We start from the raw sequence: 25100 nt of genomic DNA on the forward strand, positions 1-25100 counted from the left end.
TGGATATTGCCCAGATCTTTGAATGATAGACTGCTTCACTGTCTGAGAAGTCATGAATGGTGTTGAACATTGTGCAATCATCAGCAAATGTCCCCACTTCTGACCTTATATTGGAGAGAACGCCATTGATGAAGCAGCTGAAGATGTTTGGGCTTAGGGCACTACCCTGACAAACTCTGCAGAAATGTCCTGAAGCTGAGATGACTGAGCTCCAACAATCACAACCATCTTCCTGTGAGCTAGGTTTGACTCCAACCACCAGAGGTTGTGCCCCTGATTGATCCTCATTGATTCCAGTTTTCATGGGGTTCCTTGATGCTACACTCGTCAAATGCAGCCTTGATATTAAGGGCTGTCACTCTCTCCTTGGCTCTTTTTTCCATTTTGAACCAAGGCTATAATAAGGCCAGGAGCTGAGTGGCCCTGGTGGACCTCAAACTGGATGTCAGTGAGCAGTTTAGTGCCTGATAGCACTGTTGATTACACCTCCCTTGATTCAGTCCACCACCAAGTGTGGACTGATAGGTCATTAATTGCCTGGGCTGGATTTCTCCTGCTTTTGTGTAAAAGACATAACCTGGGCAATTTTCCACAAAGCCAAGCTGATGCCACTGTTGTAACTTGACTGGAAGAGCTCAGTCAGGGGAGGAGCAAGTTCTGTAGAACGTTATCAGGGCCCATTGCTTTTGCCATGTCCAGCGCCCTCAACTTTTCCTTAATAGCATGTAGAGTGAATCAAATTTGCTGAAGACCGCTATCTGTGATATTGGTAACCACCTAGAGGAAGCCCAACTGCAGCATCCATTTAGCACATCTGACTGAAGATTGCTGCGAGATCTTCAGCCCTATCTTTTGCACTGATGTGTTGGGATCTTCTAGCAATGAGGATAGGGATATTTGTGAACCCTCCTCTAATTGTCCATCACCATTCATGACTGAATCTGACAGAGCTGCAGAGCTTAGATCTGATCAGTTGATTGTGGGATCAACTTAGCTGCATGTGTTACTTGTTGCTTCTACTGTTTGGCACACAACTAGTCCTGGTTGGTAGCGTTACCAGGTTGACACCTCATTTTTAGGTGTACCTGGTGCAGTATTCAAAAAGAAGAGTCAGGAAGATTTATTAGATGTTAAAGGCATCAAGGTGTACAGAGAGAAAACAGGAATATAGTACTGATAAGCTAACAGCAGAGAAATCTTCAGTTATCACTTGCATGATAACTTTCAGTCAATGCATATAAGTGTTAAACCAAGAATTGTGTGGGCTTTTTGAAAAGGAAAATGCAATATTTCTCTTCACTAACTGATCTTGGTAAAATAAATCAATGTAACATAAAACTTGTTTGATGACTTTTTAACTACGAGCAAATCCAGCATTTGTACATGGAATGTTGCCTTAGGCGTAGACTGCAAAAGAACAGCTCTACCTTATTGTCACTTGATCCTTCAACGTTTATGAAGCAGTTAATCAATGTCGTTCTTTAGTCCCTAATTGTTCTTGAGGGAAAACTTGATATTTTCATCGAAATGGAAACTCAAAAGTCAAAGATTTGTGCTGGCGTAATGGTTTTAAATTCTTGAACTGGAAATTTTACTTGATTGCTCCCATTTGAATTCATCATCAGCAGTGCAAGTCCCCAAAGAAACAACAACTTTTTTGTGCAAATTAAATAATAACTTCATTTACAAGCAAAGAAATATTAGTTATGTAAAAAGCCTGATGAAAACCAGCTGTCAGCAGTTACAATTTGTACGTATTGCCAGATCTATTCCCCAGCAGAAACCATTCAGTTTGCCAAGACATTGGTGTGTCAGAAATTGCTTATACCAAGAAGCAAACTTTCCTCAACACTAATGCTTCCCAAAACTGTTATTCAAGAGTGCAGGGAAAATTCTTTCTAAATCATCTGCTTTGTAGTGGCTTGCTTCACCATTAATGCTTGTGTAATGGAACTAAAGGAATATTTTAGACTTGAAAAGCCTACTTTTAATACTATATTTGACCTTTGTACATTTCTATCAAAATTGCAGTAGTATTCTAGACCCAAAATGTCAGATTTCCTGCTCCTCTGATGCTGCTTGGCCTGCTGTTTATCCATCTCTACACCTTGTTACATCAGATTCTCCAGCATCGCCAGCTCTTACTATCTCCTGCTGTAGTATTAACTTGTTTCTAGCTTCACTTGTCAAGTTTAGGGTAGAAGTTTAGGAATGGAACAGTAATTTTTTTTGTAGTTTTGTCGACATGATTTGGTCAGGGACTACATGATACTGGCATTGAGCGGCAAGATTGAAAATTTTCTTCTCCAACAACAGTTTCTTTTTTTGTGAACACAAATGCTAACAATTTCAAATAAATACTTTGTTTCCCTCCTCCATAGTAGAGTTTATAGAATTTCTTTTTAAACTAGTCTTAACTGTGAGTGTATCTGGCTGCATTTTGGGTTGAGATCTTTAATGATGTGTAGAATGCATACTGTAAATGCCAATGTGTCTGGTAAATACGGCTGCTGCCTGCTCGTGCACTCTTTTTACTCTATAAAGATGGCTGCAAATCAGCAAAAACATTGTGCCAGGTTGTAGGAATTGCAAGACAGTGTCTCTGACTGATAAAGAGAACTTTGGTTGGCAGCTGTTTCGTCTGGTAGATATTTCACTTAAACTTTTTGCACCTGCTTTGCACTGCTTTTATACTTCAATAATTTGTTGTTACAATTAGATATTAAAGTGTCTTTTGAAGCCTAATTTTAATTTTAAAATCTCTCATAGAATGATCTAGATTTTATCTTATATATCTGTGTTTCAAATAAACATGAACTGCTAATCAGCTTTGGCTAGATCCTATATTCAATGTTCATTCATTCTCGATGTAAACTATCTGATTCCATGATTTATAAATATCCAACTTGGAAACACAATGCAAATATTCAGTTAAAGTTATCCATTAATGTAAAATCTTCACTTCTGTTGCTGGACTACGATTTAATATGATAATATGGGGTTGCAACAATCTTTTGATAATTGGATAGAGTTGACTGGACAACTTTGGGGCCTTACAAGAAATTGCAAAGAAAACTCTGATAATGTGGGTACCTGTCAGAAGTAAACAAGTTGATAAATTCACTGAAGCACATGTAGAAATGCTACAAAGTCACATCACTGCAGGAGATGGAAAATCAAATAATTCGCCAACTGTTTGGAATGGGGATGCTGAAGAGCACTTTGACTTATTTGCCAAGCATACCTCTTAAGTATGTCTGGAAAAAATCTGCTCAAACTCCTGCATGACATCTTCACCTTATTTTCCAGCAAAGTATTTTATCACTTGTTTTATTGTTAACTTTGATGCTGGTTAGAGACTTGGCATTCTCTTGTAGGTCTTGCAGAAATTCTCTCCATCTCAGCATTTTCCATTTGAACCATAAGGCTGTCTTGCTATTTTCATCTGGTTTATAAATAACATACTGATAGACAATGGTTTTGTGCAGTACCTTTTATCTTTTATCATTTATGATCTTAGTTCACCTGAAAGAACAGCAGCATTCTTAAGGTGCCAAAAGACTAGGTTAATTATAAAAGTAAAAAGCTGTCAATTATTTTTGACAGTGGAAATGGTATCGTTGAATTTGTTATTCTGTGGGAATTAGGTTATATTCTGGAAAGATAATGGAAACACATTAACCTCCTTTTCAAATTTATTTGGACATGTAGAAATACAAGTATGTGCAAGTTTTAAATCAATACAGATTCAGATATCGAATGGTCTCTTAGCTTCCTGAGAGTACTTAATAATGAACTTCACTGAATCAATTTCCTGATCCAATGAGGACAGAGTTCCTGGCATTATGCCTTCTACAAATGAGTAATTGTTAAAACGTTGTCGTGGGTTTTTCTTTTATTTCAGGTTTCTAACTTATCAGGTATCTGATCAGATGTGTACATTTCAACTGCAGTACACAGAGGCAGGTGGAGCTTTAGTTATTAAACACTATTTAAGATGATGCTTTCTCATTCTCCATGAAATCCAGTTGCAAAGGTGAACTAATGAAAATGTACATGAAGGCCTAAGTAGAGTAATACCTCAGCAGCTGAGTTGAGCATTTAGCTTTTCCTATCAACTGCACCTTGTGCAAACAATGTGCTGAATTTCTCATTACCAGTAATTTGCCTAGCTCAGTTCCACCTAGGTCAACATTAAAAAAAAAACAAAAACAAAATTGCTGGAGAAGCTCAACACGTCTGACAGTATCTGTGAAGGGAAAAACAGCATTAACAGTTTGGGTCTAGTGATCCTTCCTCAGGTCAGAATTACTCTGGTTGAAGCTCAAAGTTGCCAGCAAATTTGATGGAATAGGTGGGTGGAGGAATAGATTTTCTCAGGGGTCCAAAGGCAGTGGTTTAATTCTTCATAATGTTTGGGTTGGAGGAGACTTCTGTTCATCCCTGGATGGATATCAGGAAAGCAATCTGATTATTTAGAAAAAATAGTAAGTTTGGGAGGGATGGTGGTAAGATACAACCGGATGTCATCTCATACATGTGAAAATGAATGCATGTTAATGGATAATGTAGCTGAAGGGCAACATGAAGATGAGAAATAGGTGACCAAGAACCAGTCCTTGAGAGCCAGCAGAGGAGTAGTGAAGATGCAGGAAGAGAAGCCGTAGCAGGTAATTCTGAGACCACGATTCAATGGATTAGAGCCAAACCAGAGAACGGCAGTCTCACCCAGTTAGTGACAGTGGAGAAGCATTGGAGACAATGGAGCAAGCATAGTTTGCCCAACTAGCAATTGCACACACAGTCATTTGTGAATCTAAGAGTTATTTCACTACTGTGTCTGAGTTGGAAACCTGATTGGAGGGACTCGGAAATTGAATTCTTGGAAAGATGGGTAGTATGAATTTGGAAGATGATGCATCTGACAATTTTGGAGAGCAAGAAATGGAAGTAGATGAGAAGGTGGAAAGAGTGGATGCAGACGTAACTGAGGCCCATGTTGCTACCCACATGACCACCACTGAAGAAAGTGAGGGGAATTAAAGGAGAGATAATGGGAACTGCAGATGCTGGAGAATCCAAGACAACAAAATGTGAGGCTGGATGAACACAGCAGGCCAAGCAGCATCCCAGGGAATTAAAGGAGAAGTTGTTTGAAGTAAGGAGGATGGTACATTATGGGAATGGTTTAGGCCTTCTTTCCAGGAAGGCACCCTTGGACAATGGAATCAGAGGGCATCAATCACTCCCCCTACATTTGATATCATCTCCAGAGATGGTGCAGCAGAGCAATATCAGTCTTCCAGTGACACCACATGGTCTGCTGCATTCATTGCTGACAATATAGTCTGCTGTACACTGGGGAGACAAAATGGAGCCTGAGTCACTGCTTTGCAGAACACCAATGTTTTATCTCTTAAAAATGGTCTTGACTTGACTGCCACTTCAGTACACCACAAGGTTCTCAACATCTCTGTCTCTGGCTTGCTGCGATGATCCAGCAAAGGTCAGCACAAGCTGGAAGGATCATAGAATTCCTACAATATAGAAAGAGGCCATATGGCCCATCAAGTCAGTACCAACCCTGCAAAGGCCATCCCACCCAGATGCAGCTCCCTAGCCCCAGATCTTCTATAGATAACCCACTCACCTACACATCCCTGGAGACTATGGGGCAATTTAATATGACCAATCCACCTAGCTTGCACATCTTCGAACAGTGAGAGAACACCGGAACATCTGGCAGATACCCATGCAGACACTGGGAGCATGTGCAAACTCCATACACTGTCACCCAAGGATGGAATCGAACCCGGGTCCTTGGTGCTGCAGGCAGCACCGCCAGTCACAGTGCCACCCTTCTTTTCTGCTTGGGACCCTGCAATCTTTGGGACTCTATCAAGTTCACTAGTTTTACAGTCTGAGTACCTTCTCCCATGTCCTCTTCCCAACCTCCACATACCATGCCTTGTATTGACATGGGCTGCTACCACAAACAACACGTTGTGTCAACCACTAATAGTCACCATTCGTAGCTATTGATAGCCTTTATCCATTCCTTTGTCTGCCTCTCAGTTTTTCTCTCTCCCTGGGCTCCACTGCCACCTATCGTTATTCCTCCTCTTCAGCGCTTATGCCAACCTTTATCTAGCTAAAATCAATTTTGAAGAAGGGTCTCTGGACTCAATGCTTTTCTACGTAGATACTGCTAAATTCGCTGACTTTTTTCCAGCGATTTCTGTATTTGTTTCTGATGCCCAGCATCCACAGTTCTTCAGGGTTTTTTTTTGGTTTGGGTATTTTACAGTACTTGATAATGGAGCTTCTTTAGAACATAGAACATTACAGCACAGTACAGGCCCTTCGGCCCTCGATGTTGTGCTGACCTGTCATACCGAGCTCAAGCCCATCTAACCTACACTATTCCATGTACATCCATATGCTTGTCCAGTGACGACTTAAATGTACCTAAAGTTGGCGAATCTACTACCGTTGCAGGCAAAGCGTTCCATTCCCTTACTACTCTCTGAGTAAAGAAACTACCTCTGACATCTGTCCTATATCTTTCACGCCCCCAATTTAAAGCTATGCCCCCTCGTGCTCGCCGTCACCATCCTAGGAAAAAGGCTCTCCCTATCCACCCTATTTAACCATCTGATTATTTTATATGTCTCAATTAAGTCACCTCTCAACCTTCTTCTCTCTAACAAAAACAACCTCAAGTCCCTCACCCTTTCCTCGTAAGACCTTCCCTCCATACCAGGCAATATCCTAGTGAATCTCCTCTGCACCCTTTCCAAAGCTTCCACATCCTCCTTATAATGCGGTAACCAGAACTGTACACAATACTCCAAGTGTGGCTGCACAGGAGTTTTGTACAGCTGCAGCATAAAAATTTATTTAATTTAATCTAATTTATTTAATTTAAACATATAACTTTGTAATTTTCCACGCATGTTTTGTTTCTTGCCTATCATAAATTTTAGGGTGATTTTCATTGCTTCTGAAAGGTGAAATAATGTTCAAATTAGATGTTAATTGAGAGTTATGAAAACACTAGAAAAAAAAATTGTGATCTTTTCGTAAATATTCAACATTATGATACCCTTTTGGAACTTCTATGCTGTCTGATGGTCACATCCACATTTCGTTGTTGAAATATAATCTCTATGGATCATTTAGAAATTGTACTCTGTATCAAAACATTCTTTAACAAGTCATTAACGCTGATGTTTAATGGGATTTTTACCTTTTAGATTTCAAATTTAGAAATAAAAGACTTTATAGACCCAAAAATTATATGTAATATTTTTCAATCAAGAATTCGGTAAATGGTTTGAATATAATGAATGTTTTGGCATACGTGAATCTGCTATGGATGATCAGCTGAAAGGAAACTATGGTGACAATTTCAATCCTGACAAAGAATGGTGATTTAACAACATTACTCCATAATCACCGAAATCTTGGTGAACAGAGAATTCTGGTTTGGTTTCTTTTTGCTTTGCCTCAGGGGGGACATTGCAACAGTTCACAAAACCAGCACAGATACATTCAGGTAAATGTTTCCTTTCACTGGCGCATGGTAATGAGTGGCCATCTGGTTTATGTCCTGTTTGATTATTGTTTCTAGAACAGAAATGAGAATCAGATGGTCTTTGAAACTACTATTGCCAATCTCCTTTCGCCAGATAATTAAAATTGAAAATTCAACCATTCTGTTCCTTCTAAAATGTTTGTGACCTGAAATATGCTTTGAATTAGTTTTGTGGCTTTAATAAAGTCAGTGTTTTCTCCAATTAATGCACGTTAATTAGGTTCTGATAATTTTCAATACTATTTTTATGAAAAATGAAGGAAATACTGGCTAGACTTTTTATAGGCATCTGCGAGGCAGGAGTGTGGAGACAGTAAAGTGATGGGGAGCTGCACAGAGACAAATTACTGATGCAGTCGGACCATTGGAGTTTTGACAATTGAAGGCCCATATAAGGGCCACTTTCCCAGGATCATCAGCAGTGTAGTGTCAGTGAAGAACTGCACCCTGTGCTGTTGGCAAGCTGTTGGTTGCAAGGATGCAGCCTCTTAAAGGGTTCATTTGGGCAAACATCATATCTGGAATTTCTGTTGTAAGGAGGGGGCCGTACCCAACCCTGCTACTAGAGAGATTTCCCCTCTGATCTCCAGGCCTGACCACTTGGAGGAACTTGGTTTTTTTCTCCATCTTTCGTGAGATGTGGGCATCAGTGGTAAAGCCACCATTTGTTGCCCATCCTTAATTGCCCTTGAGCTGAGTAGTTTTCTAGCCCATTTGTGAGGGCAGTTTAGAGTCATCTGCATTGCTTGAAGAAGGGCTCAAATTGCCCATGCTACTTCAGCAATCACCATGTATTTTACTGGTGCTGCCAAGACTGCACATTTGCTAGCTGTCTGATCGCGCCAGCTGTGAGGAAGGGTTTACTTGCCATCCATAAGTAGCCATCTCCCTGCCTGCTAGCTCTTGATTATCTCCTCCTGGCAATATCCTGAAGGATGAGCCATCTCCTGCCCAAGTATGACCTGACAAAATCCCCAGTGTTGAGACTCCCACTGCCCTCCACTATGACTGCCCACACCTGATGAGGTCAGAAGTCACAGGACACCAGATTATAGCCGAACAGGTTTTATATAACAATAACCTGCTGTTGTGTGATTTCTGACCTTGCCTTGCCCATTCCAGTTCAACACTGGCAACTCCACATCACAGATTCTGATGAAATAGACCTAAATGGGCATTTTCTGTTGGCTATGCATTCTTAAAGGGATTTGCTGTCATTTTGAGAATGATATGTGATGTGGAAGATTTTCAGTCCACTTGTTCATTTCTGAAGGACTCTAAGCTCTTTGCCATGACCTTGCAAGAAAAGTAATAATGTTAAAGAAACTGGACCACAGGGGAATTGCAAATGAAAATAGTTAATGTCAATGATATTCAATTAAGACCTTAGTTTATTACCAAAACTGCATAGGGCTTTTTTAAGTGTGAACCAACTTAATAAATTTGCCAATTTTATACAAAATATTTGTATAGAGGAAGCAATTCAAAATGCAGACAATAAGGAGCAATTTATTTGATTTTATTAAATGTTGAATTGCCATCCAGTGTTTCTGTTGAACTGAACAGTGGAGATATAAATTCCTATTCCCATGTATGTTGTTGTTACTTTTTCTTGTGTCTCAGCTGTTAAAGGTTACCATCAATGAGGATAATTGGTTTGTCTAGTTAGGACGTTCCAGGCAGTTGAATCACAATGATGTACTGCTTGGATTATTATGTAATCAATGCACATCTGAAAGGCTTGTGGCTTTATTTAATCAGAAAAAGATCAGTGTAACATGGCATGAATTTTGTCAAAATAATTAAAATGTAAATTGCTGAAGCTTTCCTTTTTTTTCATGCATTTGGGATGGAGCTAATATTGTCTGTGCATTAAAAATGATTCATTTTAACAGTTTACATCATAAAAAAATATCTGTACACTCTTGCCATGACAGTTATAAGTTCTTAGTGGCGTTGTTGATTCTTTTGGAACGACTTGCCAGATTTAATAAATCCTTGAGGTTTGCCTTCGATAACCACTGTGAATTTTCCATTCTTTTGTGTGTTCTGTGCCATGTTAAGCATGGGGTCTTCATGGGGTGGTTTAGATTTTTTATTCTTACTTGCTACATCTATAGTTTCCCTCATTCTGATTTCTGTAAATGATATTAAATGCCTGGAATAGTGTGACCTTGAGCTTGATGTAATTTTTTTACCCCAAGACAGCAGGAAAACTTTGGAGCATGTAGAAACGTATCTTTCATTAAGCCTTATCTATTAGGAATTTTTGTTAATTTTTCACATTGATAGCTTATTACCACTTTTGAAATAATTAATTGGTAAAAAATGATGAAAATATGCATTTGAATTTTGGACTAACATGCCATTATCTAGTGCAGAGTTATAATCAGCAAATTTACATCTAGGACAAAAATATGCAATGCAATTTGGCTTGGAGATGTTGTTATTTAGTTTACTTCTAAGACTGTAAGAAATGGAAACAGGAATAGGTCTTTCAACCTTCAAGAATGATCTACCAGCAATAGGATCATGGCTAGTCTGACATTACTCACTTTCCTGTCTTTTCTCCATAACTCTTGAATCCCTACTTGTCAAGCATCTATCTAAATTACATCATAAATATACCCCATGATACTGCCTGCACAGATCTCTGTGGCAAGGTATTCCAAAGACACTTGACCCTCAGAGTGAAGAAATTTATTCTCATCTCTTAAATTAGCACCCCTTCATTCTGAGACTGTTTCCTCTCCAAGGCACATTCTCTTTGCATTTATCCTGTCATTACCCTTAGCATTTACCCTAGCACTTCCTGCGGTTGCAGAAGAAAGTGCCGGGTGTGGTGGGGTTGGAGGGGAATCTGGAGTGGACAAGGGAGTCACGGAGAAAGCGGTCCCTCTGGAAAGCTGATAAGGGTGGGGAGGGAGAAAACGTCTTTGGTAGTGGGGTCAGATTGCAGATGGCAGAAATGTCGGAGGATGATGAGTTGGATTTGGAGGTTTGTGGGGTGGTACGTGAGGACAAGGGGGATTCTGTTTTGGTTATTATTGCAGATGGGGGTGTGAAGGAGGAGTTGCAGGAAATGCAGGAGACACGGAATTCATTGCCACGAAGTGCAGTGGAGTCTGGGACGTTAGATGCCTTCACGGCAGAGATCGATTAAATTCTTGATCTCACAAGGAATCAAGGGCCACGGGGAGAGTGCAGGGAAGTGGAGTTGAAATGCCCATCAGCCATGATTTAAATGGCGGATTGGACTCTATAGGCCGAACGGCCTTACTTCCACTTCTACGTCTTATGGTCTTACGGTCGAGGGCATTTTTGAACACTGTGGAGGGGGAGGTGTGGGGGCAAGTGTAGCACTTCCTGCGGTCTGCCTTCTGGAGGAACCACTCTCTCCCTGACTCCCTTGTCCGCTCCACGCTCCCATCCGACCCCACCACACCCGGTACTTTCCCTGCAACCGCAGGAATTGCTACACTTGCTCCCACACCACCTCCCTCACCCCCATCCCAGGCCCCAAGAAGACTGTCCACATTAAGCAGATGTTCACCTGCATCCGCTGTAACCGTTGTGGCTTCCGCTGCTGCCTGTACGTCGGGGAAACCAAGCGGAGGCTTGAAGACCGCTTTGCAGAACACCTACGCTCAGTTCACAATATACAACTGCACCTCCCACTCGTGAACCATTTCAACTCCCCCCACCCCCCCCCGCCCATTCGTCAGATGACACGTCCATCCTGGGCCTCCTGCAGTACCACAACGAAGGTTGCAGGAACAGCAACTCATATTCCTCTTTGGAACCCTGCAGCCCAAAAGTATCAATGTGGACTTCACCAGCTTCAAAATCTCTCCCATCCGCCCCCCCCCCCCCCCCCCGCCCCCGCCCCCGCCCCCCGACTGCATCCCAAACCAGCACAGCTCAACCCCGTCTCCTTAACCTGTTCTTCCTCTCAGCTATCCCCTCCTCCTACCTCAAGCCGCATCTCCACTTCCTACGTACTAACCTCATCCCGCCCCCTTGACCTGTCCGTCCTCCCCGGACTGACCTATCCTCTCCCTACCTCCCCACCTCCCCACCTTCACTCACCTCGACAGACTCCATCCCTGCCCCTTTAACTTGTCTGTCTCCTCTCCACCTATCTTCTCCTCTATCCATCTTCAATCCGCCTCCCCCCCTCTCTCCCTATTTATTTCAGAGCCCTCTCCCCATCCCCCTTTCCTGATGAACGATCTAGGCCTGAAATGTCAGCTTTTGTGCTCCTAAGATGCTGTTGGGCCTGCTGTGTTCATCCAGCCCCACACTTTGTTATCTCAGAAAGTTGAATTCTGTCTGGAAGAGTACAGGGTTTGGAAGGACAAATAACAAAAGAAAATGGATAATAATTTTCAGAATTCTGGCAAGTGTATTTGAAAATAACAGGATCTGTACAAAGTACTGCTAATGTATAGTGCATGGTTGTCAGTGCCGCATGACCGCAGAGATGTGAATGCAGCAGAGAGAGTGTGGGAAAAAAAATTTATAAGAATAGTTTCAGGAATGAAAATCTTCAGTTATGAGGATAAATTGAAGAAGCTGGGACTGTTCTTGGACAGAAGGTGGCTGAGTGGAGATTTGGTAGAGGTTTTCAAAATTGTGAGCTCATAGATGGAGTAGATAGGAAGCAGCTGTTCCCACTCAAAATATAAAAGAACAAGAGGGCATAGGTTTAAGTGATGTGCAAATAATGCAAGAGTGATGCGAGAAGATTTTTTTTCCTCACAGCAAGTAGTTAGGATATTAAATGCACCTCTAGAAATGTGTTGGAAGAGGGTTCAATTGAAGTATTCAGTCAGGCATTAGATGATTATTTGGATAGAAATGGTGTGCAGAGGTATGGAGATAAGGCTGGAGATTGGCACTTGGTAATATAACTAGTATAGATGTGATGGACTGAATGGCCTCCCTACTGCACCATAACAATCATGATTCTGTGATGTAGACAAGATGATCACAGAGGCAAATGGGATCCTTACCTATATTGGCCTGACCTAGAGTACAAGAACAGAAAAGCTATGTTAGAACTGTATAAGAAAAAAATGTAGTTAAACTGTGGGCATTGCACTGCATACAGTCTGGTCAGGGCATGTGAGAGTAAACGAGACTTGCAAGCATGTTTCCAAGAATGGAGAATTTAGCCTCTGAGAAAACATTGGTTAGCTGTGTTGTATTCTTTAAAACAGAGGTTGAGAAGAGATTAAATTGAGTTGGATAGAATTACGGATAGAATAGTTAACATGAGGAGCTACTTCCATTAGCAGTGGTTGAATGCAGAAATCCTCAAGGTATCTTAAAAAAAACTTACGCATGCACCTGAACTGCTGTAACCTACAGGGGCACAGGACAAGGTCAAATGATGAGATTTGACTGATAGCTGTTTTAAGCTAACTGGACATGATAGGCTTAATGCTGTTCCCTTCTACAAATCTATACGTTACTATTAATTATCATTGCTTTCTGCAGTGTGCATTGAGCTCATCAAGATCTCAAACTTTCGAGTATAACAGATGTGTTCGAAGGCAATGTAGAATTCAAGGAATATATTTATATATTTGCATATTTTCCTTGGTGCAGCATGCTTTCTGAGCAGACCTCACAGTCACCACAAGCCAGAATGCTTCTCAAAGGTTGGTGTAATAAAATACAAAACCGCTAACCCTTGGCCTTTTGCTCTAGCCAGTTGGAATCCATCATGTCATTGAAGAATATACATCCTGTTAAGGACAATGTATAACATTAACTTTTGTGTGCTAAGAAGGACAAAGAGTCGCTACAGAACCACAGCACAGAAAAAGGCCCTTTGGCCCATAGCTTTGGATGCCTTTTGCATTGCAAGTGCACATGTAAGCACTATTTAAGTATTATGAAAGTTTGCCTGTACCACCCTTGTATGCAATGAATTCCAGATTCCCCCCACCACCTGGGTGAAGATGCATCTCCTCTAAAGCTTCTGCCTCTTAAATCTATGTCCCCAGTCAATCATCCCCCCCATCAAGGGGAAAGATGTTTCTAGTCAACCTTATCTAAGCCCCGCATAATTTTATACATTTCATTAATGATCTGTCTGAATCTCCTCTGTTCAAAGGAAATTAAACCTAAACTGCAAACTCTTCGTAATAGAAATTATCCAGTTCAAGGAACATCCTGCAGCCTTTCCAGTGCTTCACATCAATGTGGATTCCAGAGCTGCGCACAGTATTCTAGGTGTGGTTTAACTAACATTTTGTACAGTTCCAACATAATGTCTCTGCTCTTAAATTGTATGCCTCAGCTATTAACGACAAGGTAAAGGTGAAGACACGGTTATTTGCTTCTATAGTTTTATTTTTGAGTATTCTTCTTGCGCGGTGCAAAGAGTTCGCTTTTGTTTCATGCATTTTAATGAGGTTTTAAACCTTTTGAGGTGAACAGTTCCATGCCTTTCTAAGTTTAAAAAAGTGGAGAGCAATGCTTTTGCTTTGTGGCAGGTCCAAAGAAGAACGAAGAACAATCCAGAGAATCAATCTGTAAGTTCACAGTATGCCAGAGAGTGAAGGAACTTGTTCATTTGCACTGAAATTAAAATAATAGTTTATTTCAGGTTGCAGTTTGCTTTGGGTGTTTTGAGGAGAGATGCCAGATGAAGGGTAAAGGCACGAGGAGCTGCATCAAAATTTTAGAAAGGAAACTGATTGCAGCTGTACCAGACTTGGTGCTGGAGCTTTTGTATCAGGATAGAGGTAAATCATTTGGGTGTTTTTAAGGATATTACTGGATCAAAGATAAATGTGAATATAAATATATTCCATTCTTTCACTTTGGTTTAGTGTAGCTTGTGTTTTTCTTGTTTAATGAACACTTTATTCTTCGCGTTAAAAGTACACTTGCTAGCACTTGTGAATGTGTTCAGTAACTAACCTCCATGGATTAAAGGAACAAAGTTTAAGATCTAACAAACCAGATTTAGCCTGTCTACTATTAACATCAGCTGGAATCATGACCACCTACATCAGTGGTTATAAACCACTGGACAGATTTCATAAATACTCAACAGGTAAATAAACAAACAAGTGTTTGCAAACATTACTGATTCATTTGATATGCCAAAAGCAACAAATAATCATTTACTGTGCTAGTATTTCACATTTAAACAAATCCTTGAAATGTTACAATTGACTACATATGCGCATTTATACTACAGTAGAATCGAGGACCTTCCCATTATCTCTGACTGTCTTTTGTATTACAGTATGTAATTTCAAATTCCTTTTGAAGTTATCTCAGAACAAATGGGGTTAAAATGTTATTCATCATGACTAGTTTTTATAGAGGCAGACTGACAGCATTCAAACTGGCATTTCCCACAGAACAGTTGTAAATATGCAGGCTGGTATTTACTACAATGGCAATAGTTTTGACATTTGGCATGCCAGCTTGTTGTGCCTCAAGTTTCCAGTGTTAAATTTGGTGTGGAAGTCGTTAGAATATGGCACTCAGTGTGGAAGTGGATAGGGAATACAGTCAATGAATGGTGAAAACAAATTCTAATGTAATGCTAATGAAATCCAGAAGTATTTTTACCATTAATTTTCTTTGTTAATGGGAATCACTGGAGAAATGCAGAAGTCTATGCCTTTTCTAAGTAATGTTTCAAATCATGTCTCAAGATAAGGTTGATAGATATTTAGACACCACCAGAATAAGGGATATGGAAATAGTGAAGGTGGAATTGACATTAGGCCATGATCATACTGAATGGCAGGATAGAGTTAAACAGCCAAATGGTCTACATCTGCTCCTGTTTCATGTTATGTTTTCATACTCCTTCAGAAATATGTCCAACATTAATTGGTTGCTGTGAGTTGAATCATTGCATAACCTGCGAAAAAGAACATCCACTATTATTTGACCTGTTGAATGTAATTGCACTCTTGCACTAAAAAAAGCTATGAATGCTTCACTGAAGAAAATACCAGATATTGCAACCAAAACACCCTCTTACAGCCCTAATCTCTCATTAATGCCTCTAAAGGTATCATATTGTTTTACAGATGGATATATTTGAATGATCAATCGTTGTGCATCCCAACAAGCTCCTCTTTTGTGTATGGTGCTGTGCCTATTGGTGCCAGCATTTATGTTATTGGCGATTTGGACACAGGTGAGTGTCTGGCAATTGAAAGTTAGGTTCAACCTGTTTTCAAAATGCAGAATAGTACTTTTGATACAGCAGCATTTTATACTACAGTGGGAGGTGGCTTCTGAATTGGGATTCTTTTCATACTTGCCACATGCATTCTAAATTTGACTAAGCTATTGGAGAACCACAAAGCAGGAGGTAAGTCCTTCTGGGGAAAGCAATAAAGAAAACTTCTGTCACTTTATCCACCTTCCAGCAACGAAGGGAAGGATTTGACAAAAGTTGATGTTCATACTTAAAAAGTGGCATTGCTTATTTAGTTTGTATACTTTTAATATAAATTTAAATTGGCTGTCAATAAAGGTTACTTTAAAGTAATTAGCTTGGAAAACAAGACTGTGTACAGTGGTACAGTTTATGAAGACTGACCATCTGTTGCATTGTTACCACAAAAGAACCTCCATCATAAACGTTCAGTCTGATGTTTTAAGTGGCAAGACTTTGTTTTTGCTTTAATGGATTTTGACTATAGTTATTTTTGGAGAACATTTGCCTCACCATGAAGTCAATGAACCCTCTCAAATAGTGCCTGAAAAAGCAGCAATTGACATATTTTTTTCATTACTTCTAGGCACACAGTATGACTTTGTCAGAGAATTTCGCAGGAGCACAGGAACCTGGCATCATACCAAGCCATTACTCCCTTCAGACCTCCGGCGAACAGGCTGTGCAGCTTTGCGTATTGCAAATTGCAAGCTTTTCAGGCTACAGTTACAACAAGGTCTTTTTCGCATACGCATTCCCTCCGTAGGCCCAAATGGACCATAATGCCATGGTCAGTGGTGACCCAGTTTGGAATCAAACATTATATATTGCAAAATGAGGGATAATCTTGCAAAGTCTGATAACTTGTCTTCGTTACAGATTGGTAACGGTTAAAACGTATCCTGCAAGGGCAATGCATTGTTGCACACATTTTAATGTAAACCAGAAAGGTTGTGCTTTTGTTCTTATTTTCTGAAAGCTCAGTTATGGTATTTCTAACTGCAGCATTTAAATTGCAAGACATTAAACCAAATCTTCAGCTTTCTAATATAAAGTAACCTGAGATCAATATGTAGTAGATGCAAATCTGAAAAAGATAGTTGTTTCAAAAAAATGCAGAGCTGATGCAGAATTCTGGAGGTAGTTATTATCCCAGTTAGAATGAATTCTGCTCACTCCTGGACGTTCGAATCTAAGCTGTAAAGTCAGTTTTATTTTTTCACTATGTTAAACAATAGTTCTAATACAAAATGTTACATTAAATATTAACTTATCTTTTGTAGCTCAAGCTTGCAAAAGCAAAATTTAACTTAAGAAACCAGCAGCCGGAAGTGGCTATCTTTTGAGTCTAACATGTATCAACTGTAGGACTCTAGTCCACATTTTGGTGACGGAACTAATGGGTCAAAGAATTGTCTACAGCAACCTAGATTCGGCAACATTTGTTTTGAAGAGATTTGCTCTAATGTTGAAGATATTTCAGAGTAGATTAATGTTGTTATTGTTAGGTTATTAACGCTTAAGTTTCAAAACGATATTAAAGTTTGATGGTTGGCTGGTTCAAAATAATTAATGGATCTATCAAAGAAAGTTACCTGTCTACTGTAAAGTTTCATATTACACCCTGAAGTTGATGCTGTTTACATTTGTTATATAAAAAATGACTAATACTCTTTTCAGTCTCCTGGTAAATAACATGACATGTAATGTTCAGTACAACAAAACATAATCTGGTGTGGAACTACAAGGTCTGAATTGACTGCACTGAAGGATGAAAACCTACAATGCTGTCAGAGACTTCGCTGCAGGTTCATTAATGAAAGTATTTACCATTTCAATTACTTTTTTTAAGGTATTATTTAAACACATTGCACAATGGCCTTTAAAATGATTTTTCCATTTCTGTCTCCAATGTCGCCACCATTCTTGCTTTCAAGAACTTGGGCAAAACTTTTCTCTTTGTACATGTTACCAATTCCCATCGCATCACCTTTATTTCTTTCCAATGTGCTTCTTTATTGTCAAATAAACTAAGGCATCTTTCTGAATGTAGGAAGCACAATATAAATACAGGTTATTGTAATGTTACATTATTGGTGCTGATAGTGACCCACCTGAGAGTTATCTGGTTACCCCACTAGTGATGAAATCATGTAGTTGACATTATTGTGAATTCTCTGCTTTGTGTGTAAGTTGCAAATCTCTGGTTCTTCCTTGGTGTTCTAGTCAGAAAGGAGTGGTTTCAAATATTAATTTTTGTAATGTTTATTCATCACATGGTACCCTCAAAGGCTGAATGACAAGTTGGTTGGCAGTTTGAATGTATTAAGCCCTATAAGGCTCCTTACAGTGTGGCAAGTATTTAATGTTGTATTTTTCCTCCTCAGTTGCGTTTCTTCGGAGTGTGGTGGCATGTACTAGGATGTAGTTTTGTGGTCTTTTGCAGCCTCAAAGGAAATATAATTTGCGATGTTTAATTCCAATTTATGTGTGCTAAGACAGTAAATACTAGCAACTTATTAATCAAGCAAAATGTTTAAATTCAAGCTTGCCCACGTCCACTTTTGATGTCTATACATACACATACTCATGTCAGCACGCTCAAATTATAGGAAGTGTTATTGGTTAAGGATTAAGACTATCAATATTATTGAGTTTAACTAGCTTTATGTCTGGGAATAGGGAAAAAGTAGAGAGCAATTATACTGTCTTTATTTGCTGTCCCAGTTTGCATCTGTTAATGTAGTGTAGAGCATCAGAAGGAGGAACAGTACAGAAATAAATTTGGCACTTCTCAGTTCTGGGTATCTAAGCACCTATGCTAAAGCTGCCTAGGATGTACATTTCTTCACGTGGAAAAATCTATCTTTTGTTTTTGTGACTTCTTTTGAGTCACTGGTGTTCACTTAATGTATCTCATTGTCCTCCAGACATTGGACAACAATGATCCAATGATTTAGCAACTGCTTAGGCAATTGTGTCAAATGCAGAAGGACAATGAAGTTTGTTGTTTGAACTTGTATTTTGAATTAGTGCTGTAAATGCAGTTAAATGTGGGGCTTGTCTAATTGGCTGTCGGCGCAGTGTTGAGATACACAGGCCTGATGACATTTGGCTTCAGCATGTCTGGGGCAAAAAGTAAAAGAAACCACTTAACTTTCTAGGCCTGTGATTAAACTCCAATAATCTATTGGAAGTGTGCCTTTAGATTACATACTTGCAAGAGTTAAGCATAACTCTAGGTGATCTCCACGGTGAAATAATTTGCTGTTTTTCACTGCGCAGTCTCATGTAATTGAGATGTCAAAGCATGTCTGACACCTGATTTGTTCTTCACTTCTGAATCAGGAAATTAAGGATGGGGGAGAAATAAGAGAAGCAAAATAGAGGGAAAATGGAACATTGCTTTTTTTTAAAAAAAAACTGGGTGCTGAAGGTGTTTTTTTTGACATAATGGTTAAACAATATTACTTTGAACATCAATTTTACAAGTAAACCTAAGGGATATTAGGAGGCTAATTCTGTGGCTAGATACCACAAAACCATTGCCCTAAGTGTACTGTGCTATCATTATTAAAGAGCACACATTCTTGCTATAACAATTAAAGCCCAGATTAGCCACTAGCAGAGCTAACTTGTGCACATTTATAGCAGTATGGTTGGGCCTAAAGGCGGGAACCATCCACATGCTGTTGGATATTTATGACATAATATAGTTTCCCCAATATAATTTCACATCAAAATCATTTACTTTTTTAACTTTTCTAATTTAAATAAGTTTAAAATTTATTTAAGCAGAGCAGGGAGAAGTACAACAGGACAACAATATGTTTATTCTTCACCATTGGTAATTTAGTTTTATACAGTATAAAAATGCAGTGATGTTGCCCAATGAATGCAGGAGAGATTTCTATTTAAGTTGAATTTGGGTGTGGATGTCTTGAGAAGCCCTCGTAAGATAGCAACTTCCAGTACCAGAGATTTGCATCAGTGCTACATAACTCCAACGAGACTGCTGCTTGTGTACTACTTCCTATTTCAATTCAATTTTATTTGTTACAGTAAAAACGAACAGGCTATCCAGTAACTTGCATCGACAAACTTCAAATTAATGAGAGTAGACTATTTATAATATGCTTTTTCATTTTGCAGACTTTGAACATTTTTGCATTTGTGTTTATATAATTACAAGTATAAAATTTGTTAAACCTTTCATGCCTTTCCTTCAGCCTCCAAAATTACATTGGTACTGTTAGTGTTACTTCAAGCTAACAAGACGTTCATAAACACGTGCAGCTGTTTTCTCAATTTGAGAATGTTATGCTGTCATTAAAGAATTCCTATAAAATGTTTTTGATGTTTTATATAATTTTTTTCTAAATACTTATATTGGACATTATTAATGTTTAAACATATGGCAATGATTTAAGCATGAATTTCCATGAACCTTTGCTATTTGTCAGCTTGGAAAAATTTGTATTCCAACTTATTATTTTGTGGCATTTTTTTGTAAAATCTACTAAATTGACTCATGGTATTCCTATAGAAATACTAAATTATGAAATTGTCACAGGGTGCGTTTGTAGACTTTTTGCATCTGTTCCAATTATTTAATATACTCTATTCAAAACTATACTTTGCTGAAGTTTTATCTTTTCCCTCCCTCCTCCTGTGCAGCAGGGGAACTACACTTTTTTTCAACCAGAATTACAGAATTTAGTTAGGGTTTGCTATATTTTCATGGCTTTATGATTTTCATTGCATAGCTGAATGAATTGAAACAGGAACAGAAATTACTGCAGAAACTCAGCAGGTCTGGCAGCGTCTGTGGAGAGAAAGCAGAGTTAATGTTTCAAATCCACTGAAGAAGGTCTCTGGACTTGAAATGTTAGTACAGTTGCCTTTCCACAGACGCTGTCGGACCTGCTGAATCTTTGTGTAAATTTGTTGTTTCAGATCTTCTCCCTTGTAGTTTTTTGTCTGTCTTTAGATGAATGCATTATTTCCAGTAACATACCAACAAAATAATTTTGTATCAGCCTGTGCACTATCCTATAGAATAATGCATCGTGAGTCTTTGTTGTTTGTAAGCTGTCATTCCATTGAGAGGTTATCATCATTTCAAACAATTACTGTTATTAGATCAGCATTCACATTTGACTCCCAAAACCACAGCTGGTATTTAAGTTCCCTAACTCAAATAATAAAAATTAGGTTCTGTGATGTGAAAAATGTTGCAGTGTTTTATAGAGAGAATAGATAAACCTTTACAAAAGGCTTGAACCTCACTATTATAGTTTCATGTCCTCTAAAATTAGATATGTTCAAGTTTTATAAATCTCTTCAGCCCAGTACTTTGTATAATTATTGTGACTTGTGGTACAAGAACTGAGATTGGATCATAAGAACTTCCCTTTCAAGAATTTAGTACTTTAGCTAAAGTTTTGTTTATAAATGATTTTCTGGTATAAAGATAAATATCTGAAACGTACCACATTGAGGTTGGGCAGAGAGTGGAATCAGTCTTGGAATTTTCATTCTGTTTGTACAGAAATAGCACATCAGAAAAATCATTGAACTGCCACATCAACTATCTTCAGCTCAGCGCTCCAAGCCATGCTTCATTTAATTGGGAAGCGTAAAATGTATAGTTCCTTGCTATCTCTTCCAATACAGGCATGTTAAATAACAGATGATCATTGTGTTGTGGTTGGTTGACTCGCCAAGCTGGTTCCTTGTTTTTCCACAGACGTTTCATTAACCGAACAAAACAACGAACCAGCTCGACGAGCCAACCAACCGCAACATCCATAACCCAAGCTACAAATCTACTCTCCAAAACCTTAGAGATGATCACTGTTTCATTTGGTTGTTAAACTGGTTTTCTCAGTGCTCTGTCACTGGGTGCTTATTGGTAACTATGCCGCAACACACCAAAGACAAATTATTGATCGCAACAATAGTTTGAACAATGAAAAGCAGATCATATGCCTCTTTCAAACTTCAGCACTATACTTGCTGAGCTATTTCAGTCAATGCACTACATGACAGTGATTTACATGCTGGTAAATATCTCCTGTTCATTAACTATTTTATTCTATTTGCCATGAAGAAATAGTTCTCAACCCAAGGGGCTCAGGGATGATTCTTGACTTGTTCAACAACTGATCTTGCAACCGCCATAAAATAGCTAGTTCCTCATAGGAAATGGGTTTAACACCCTTCTTTATCCAACAAACCTCTTTAAGGACTTCATCTCTCTAAATTATAAAAGTGCACAATCCTTTTCCAAAATTTGATAATGCAACTTCCAAGTTGTTATATTCACCGCCAAAGTGAGGAGAATGAATGGAATGTAAAGCTGCTCATTCTGACAGTGAATTCTAAATTACTGAAAGTTAATGCATTACTGATGTCAACATCTCTTTTATTGTGCTTAACCACCATTGATATAACTCTGCAGTTTTGGACTGAGAAAATTGGTTGTTATCTATTTTGACAGCATAATGGATCAGTACACGTCACGTTTGTTTTGCTACTAAAATACAATAACCATATGTTTAGTTACTTTTTTTAAAAAAAAGCCTTCCTAAACAAATGTCCCCTTATATCGAACACAGGCGTCACCATTTTTAAACAAAAAGTGAATAGTTTAAAATGTAGCAATCTTATGAAAAGGGATTCCTAGGACAAAATAAATGAGAAATGCAAATATATTTTTGTGCAGAAGGTGATAGTCTACTGTGAGAGATGCGTGCTCCTTGATTTCTGTTGATTAGCATAGCATTTCTCATCCACATTGTCAGTTGGATTTTAAGTCCGATGCATGCATAGATTGAGCCTATGTTGTATATCTTTATAGCTCATATATCCCTAACGTATGTACTGTCAATTCACAGTGCATTGACCTAAAGCTCTATACAAATGTCCAACGTGGCAGTGGCAGTAACAACAAAGTGAGTCATTAGACCACTCCTATTTCCACTTTGACCAGTTAAATCAAAATTAGTTAACCATATAACACTGGACACAGCAGATCTAGAAAAACTGTAGATATTCATGAAATGTTGCTTCCTTTGGCAGGGGTGAGGGTGGTGTTGTTGGAAAATATATCAACAGGCAGTAACAGCAATCAAAATTGCAATTCAACTGTAAAGCTGTTACTAGAATAGTTCAGATTTTGAACAGTAGGATACAAGCAAATAATAGATTGCCTTTCCCTTCAATTTGAGCAAGTAATATTCCTCACACAATATTAAAGTCAAGTTCATCACTTGTATATGGCTTTGTGAGTTACTTCTTATTTTGAAAGAAGTAGTTTGATTGTGATTGCTTTGGTCGATCTTACAATTAAGTTCCAGTGAATTGAACCCTATTGATATTTTAGTAAATAATTTTTTGTAAAGACCATAACTTGAGCTGTAATAATAATTCATTTTGACCATTTTTAAATGTACCCCTGCATTAATCTTGAAACACTTTTTTCCTTGTTATTAAATAAAACAGAACAACACCTAAAACCATCAAAATCTGTTAAGTGAATCTTGCAGCAAATTTTTTGTGCTGTTTCACATTTGACCATACTTTTTGTACATCTGTTGTCTTGACGATTTGTCACCAAAAGCTAAGAATATCTTGAGCAAAAGTTGTTGTGCATGGTTGGCTCGCTGAGCTGGTTTGTTGTTTGTCCGCAGACGTTTCATTACCCTGCTGGGTATCATCATCAGTCCAGCCTCCAATGAAGCGCTGCTGTGTTTTCCTGCCTGTTATTTGAACTCTGGAGTCCGTTGAGCTGGGTTACCTCATTCCGGTTTTCCTTCGCAGCGGAGTGTAAGTGGGGCCATTCTCTATGATCAACCCCATATACACTGCTGGAAAGGAAAACTGGAAGTGAGGTAACCCAGCTCAACAGACTCCAGAGTTCAAATAACAGGCAGGAAAACACAGCAGCGCTTCATGGGAGGCTGGCCTGATGATGTTACCCAGCAGGGTAATGAAACGTCTGCGGACAAACAACAAACTAGCTCAGCGAGCCAACCATCCACAACCTCAGCCTCAAATCTACTCTAAAACGTTTTGAGCAAAAATTGATTTGATATGTAACAGTTCCCATGTTTAAAAACCGTTGTCTGTCCATTGGAAAATCTGGGCAAGTCATTTCTGCAGCATAAATGGGAGTTTCATATGGGGATCTTGTGGGATCCCAGCAGAGACTATGAGGTAATTACCTGAGAAATCGAGGATTCCATTAGGCTGTTTCCTATTGCCTGGAACCTTCTAAAAGTATCCATCTACATCAGGGAATCCGGAGAGTTCCATTGCAGTTAAGTAAAAATAATTAGTCAGGAAAAATTAAGAAACTTACAAATCCAGCTGCTCAGTAAATATTCAACTGATCTTCTCCCCCCCCCTCCGCTCCCCCAGCTTCACCTTCCCAGATCCTGACCAAGTGATCTTCCCCGGATCCTGACACTCTATCACCGACCCACCTGGTAGCCTACCCGTCTTTTGTTAAATAGAAATTAAGAAGCAGAATGCCAATCCTCATGTGGTTGCCATTCCTTGGAACACTCAGCCAACTAATCTCATTTTTATAAGGTTTGGCAGCTAAGTTCTTTTCATAAAATTTTCTTTTCATAAAATTTTCTTTTCATAAAATTTTCTTTTCATAAAATTTTCTTTTCATAAAATTTTCTTTTCATAAAATTTTCTTTTCATAAAATTTTCACATAAGTGGAGGGATCAGCATGATTGAAGTTGGCACAGCTTTCCTCTCATCTGAACCACTCAAATAAGAGTGCATTTGACATCTGAAGTTCTATATTAACATGAGATAAGCAGTAAAGGGCATGATTTTATTTGGTAGAATCCTGGAGTCTGTTGCTAATTTATTGTGCCTGCCTGAATGCATAATGGCGGGATATGTTTCAATCTAGAATACATCCTCATCCAAATTCATGATAAACTCTCCAAAACATTGATCCTGACATTTGGAACAGGCAGATTTTATCATCAGAATAATACACAAAACTTTCCCCCTTGTATTTTCTTAGACAATCAATTGTTACTTCCTCCAGATGTTGCCTGCTTTTGTATTCAATATGAAGCTTGCTGAGAACCCGAGCCGTTTTAGATGGGGCAATCAGATACATTTTGTGGCTCATTTAGTCCACTGTCAAAGGTGTTTTGATGCAGCTTTGGGCTTACTAAGTTAACATTTCAGCCGCTTTGTGATATATCCTGCAATACAAGCAAATATTCATCAGACAGTCATTTAAATGAATAAACTTGACTTCTGTT

The 25100-nt window shown here is 38.8% G+C and overlaps 1 protein-coding gene across 1 annotated transcript in view; it reads left to right on the plus strand.

Annotated features, from left to right (window-relative positions):
• The window catches only part of gan (gigaxonin), an 88994-nt gene extending 65463 nt beyond the window's left edge, over positions 1-23531 (plus strand). Inside the window, exons 10-11 of the mRNA XM_059651741.1 lie at positions 15667-15776; positions 16387-23531. Coding sequence (XP_059507724.1) covers positions 15667-15776; positions 16387-16583 — 307 coding nt within the window. The 3' untranslated portion in view covers positions 16584-23531. The remainder of the gene's footprint in view (positions 1-15666; positions 15777-16386) is intronic.
• Positions 23532-25100: the final 1569 nt, after the last annotated feature.

Source organism: Stegostoma tigrinum, chromosome 16 (genome assembly GCF_030684315.1).
Source record: "Stegostoma tigrinum isolate sSteTig4 chromosome 16, sSteTig4.hap1, whole genome shotgun sequence".
Taxonomy (NCBI): domain Eukaryota; kingdom Metazoa; phylum Chordata; class Chondrichthyes; order Orectolobiformes; family Stegostomatidae; genus Stegostoma; species Stegostoma tigrinum.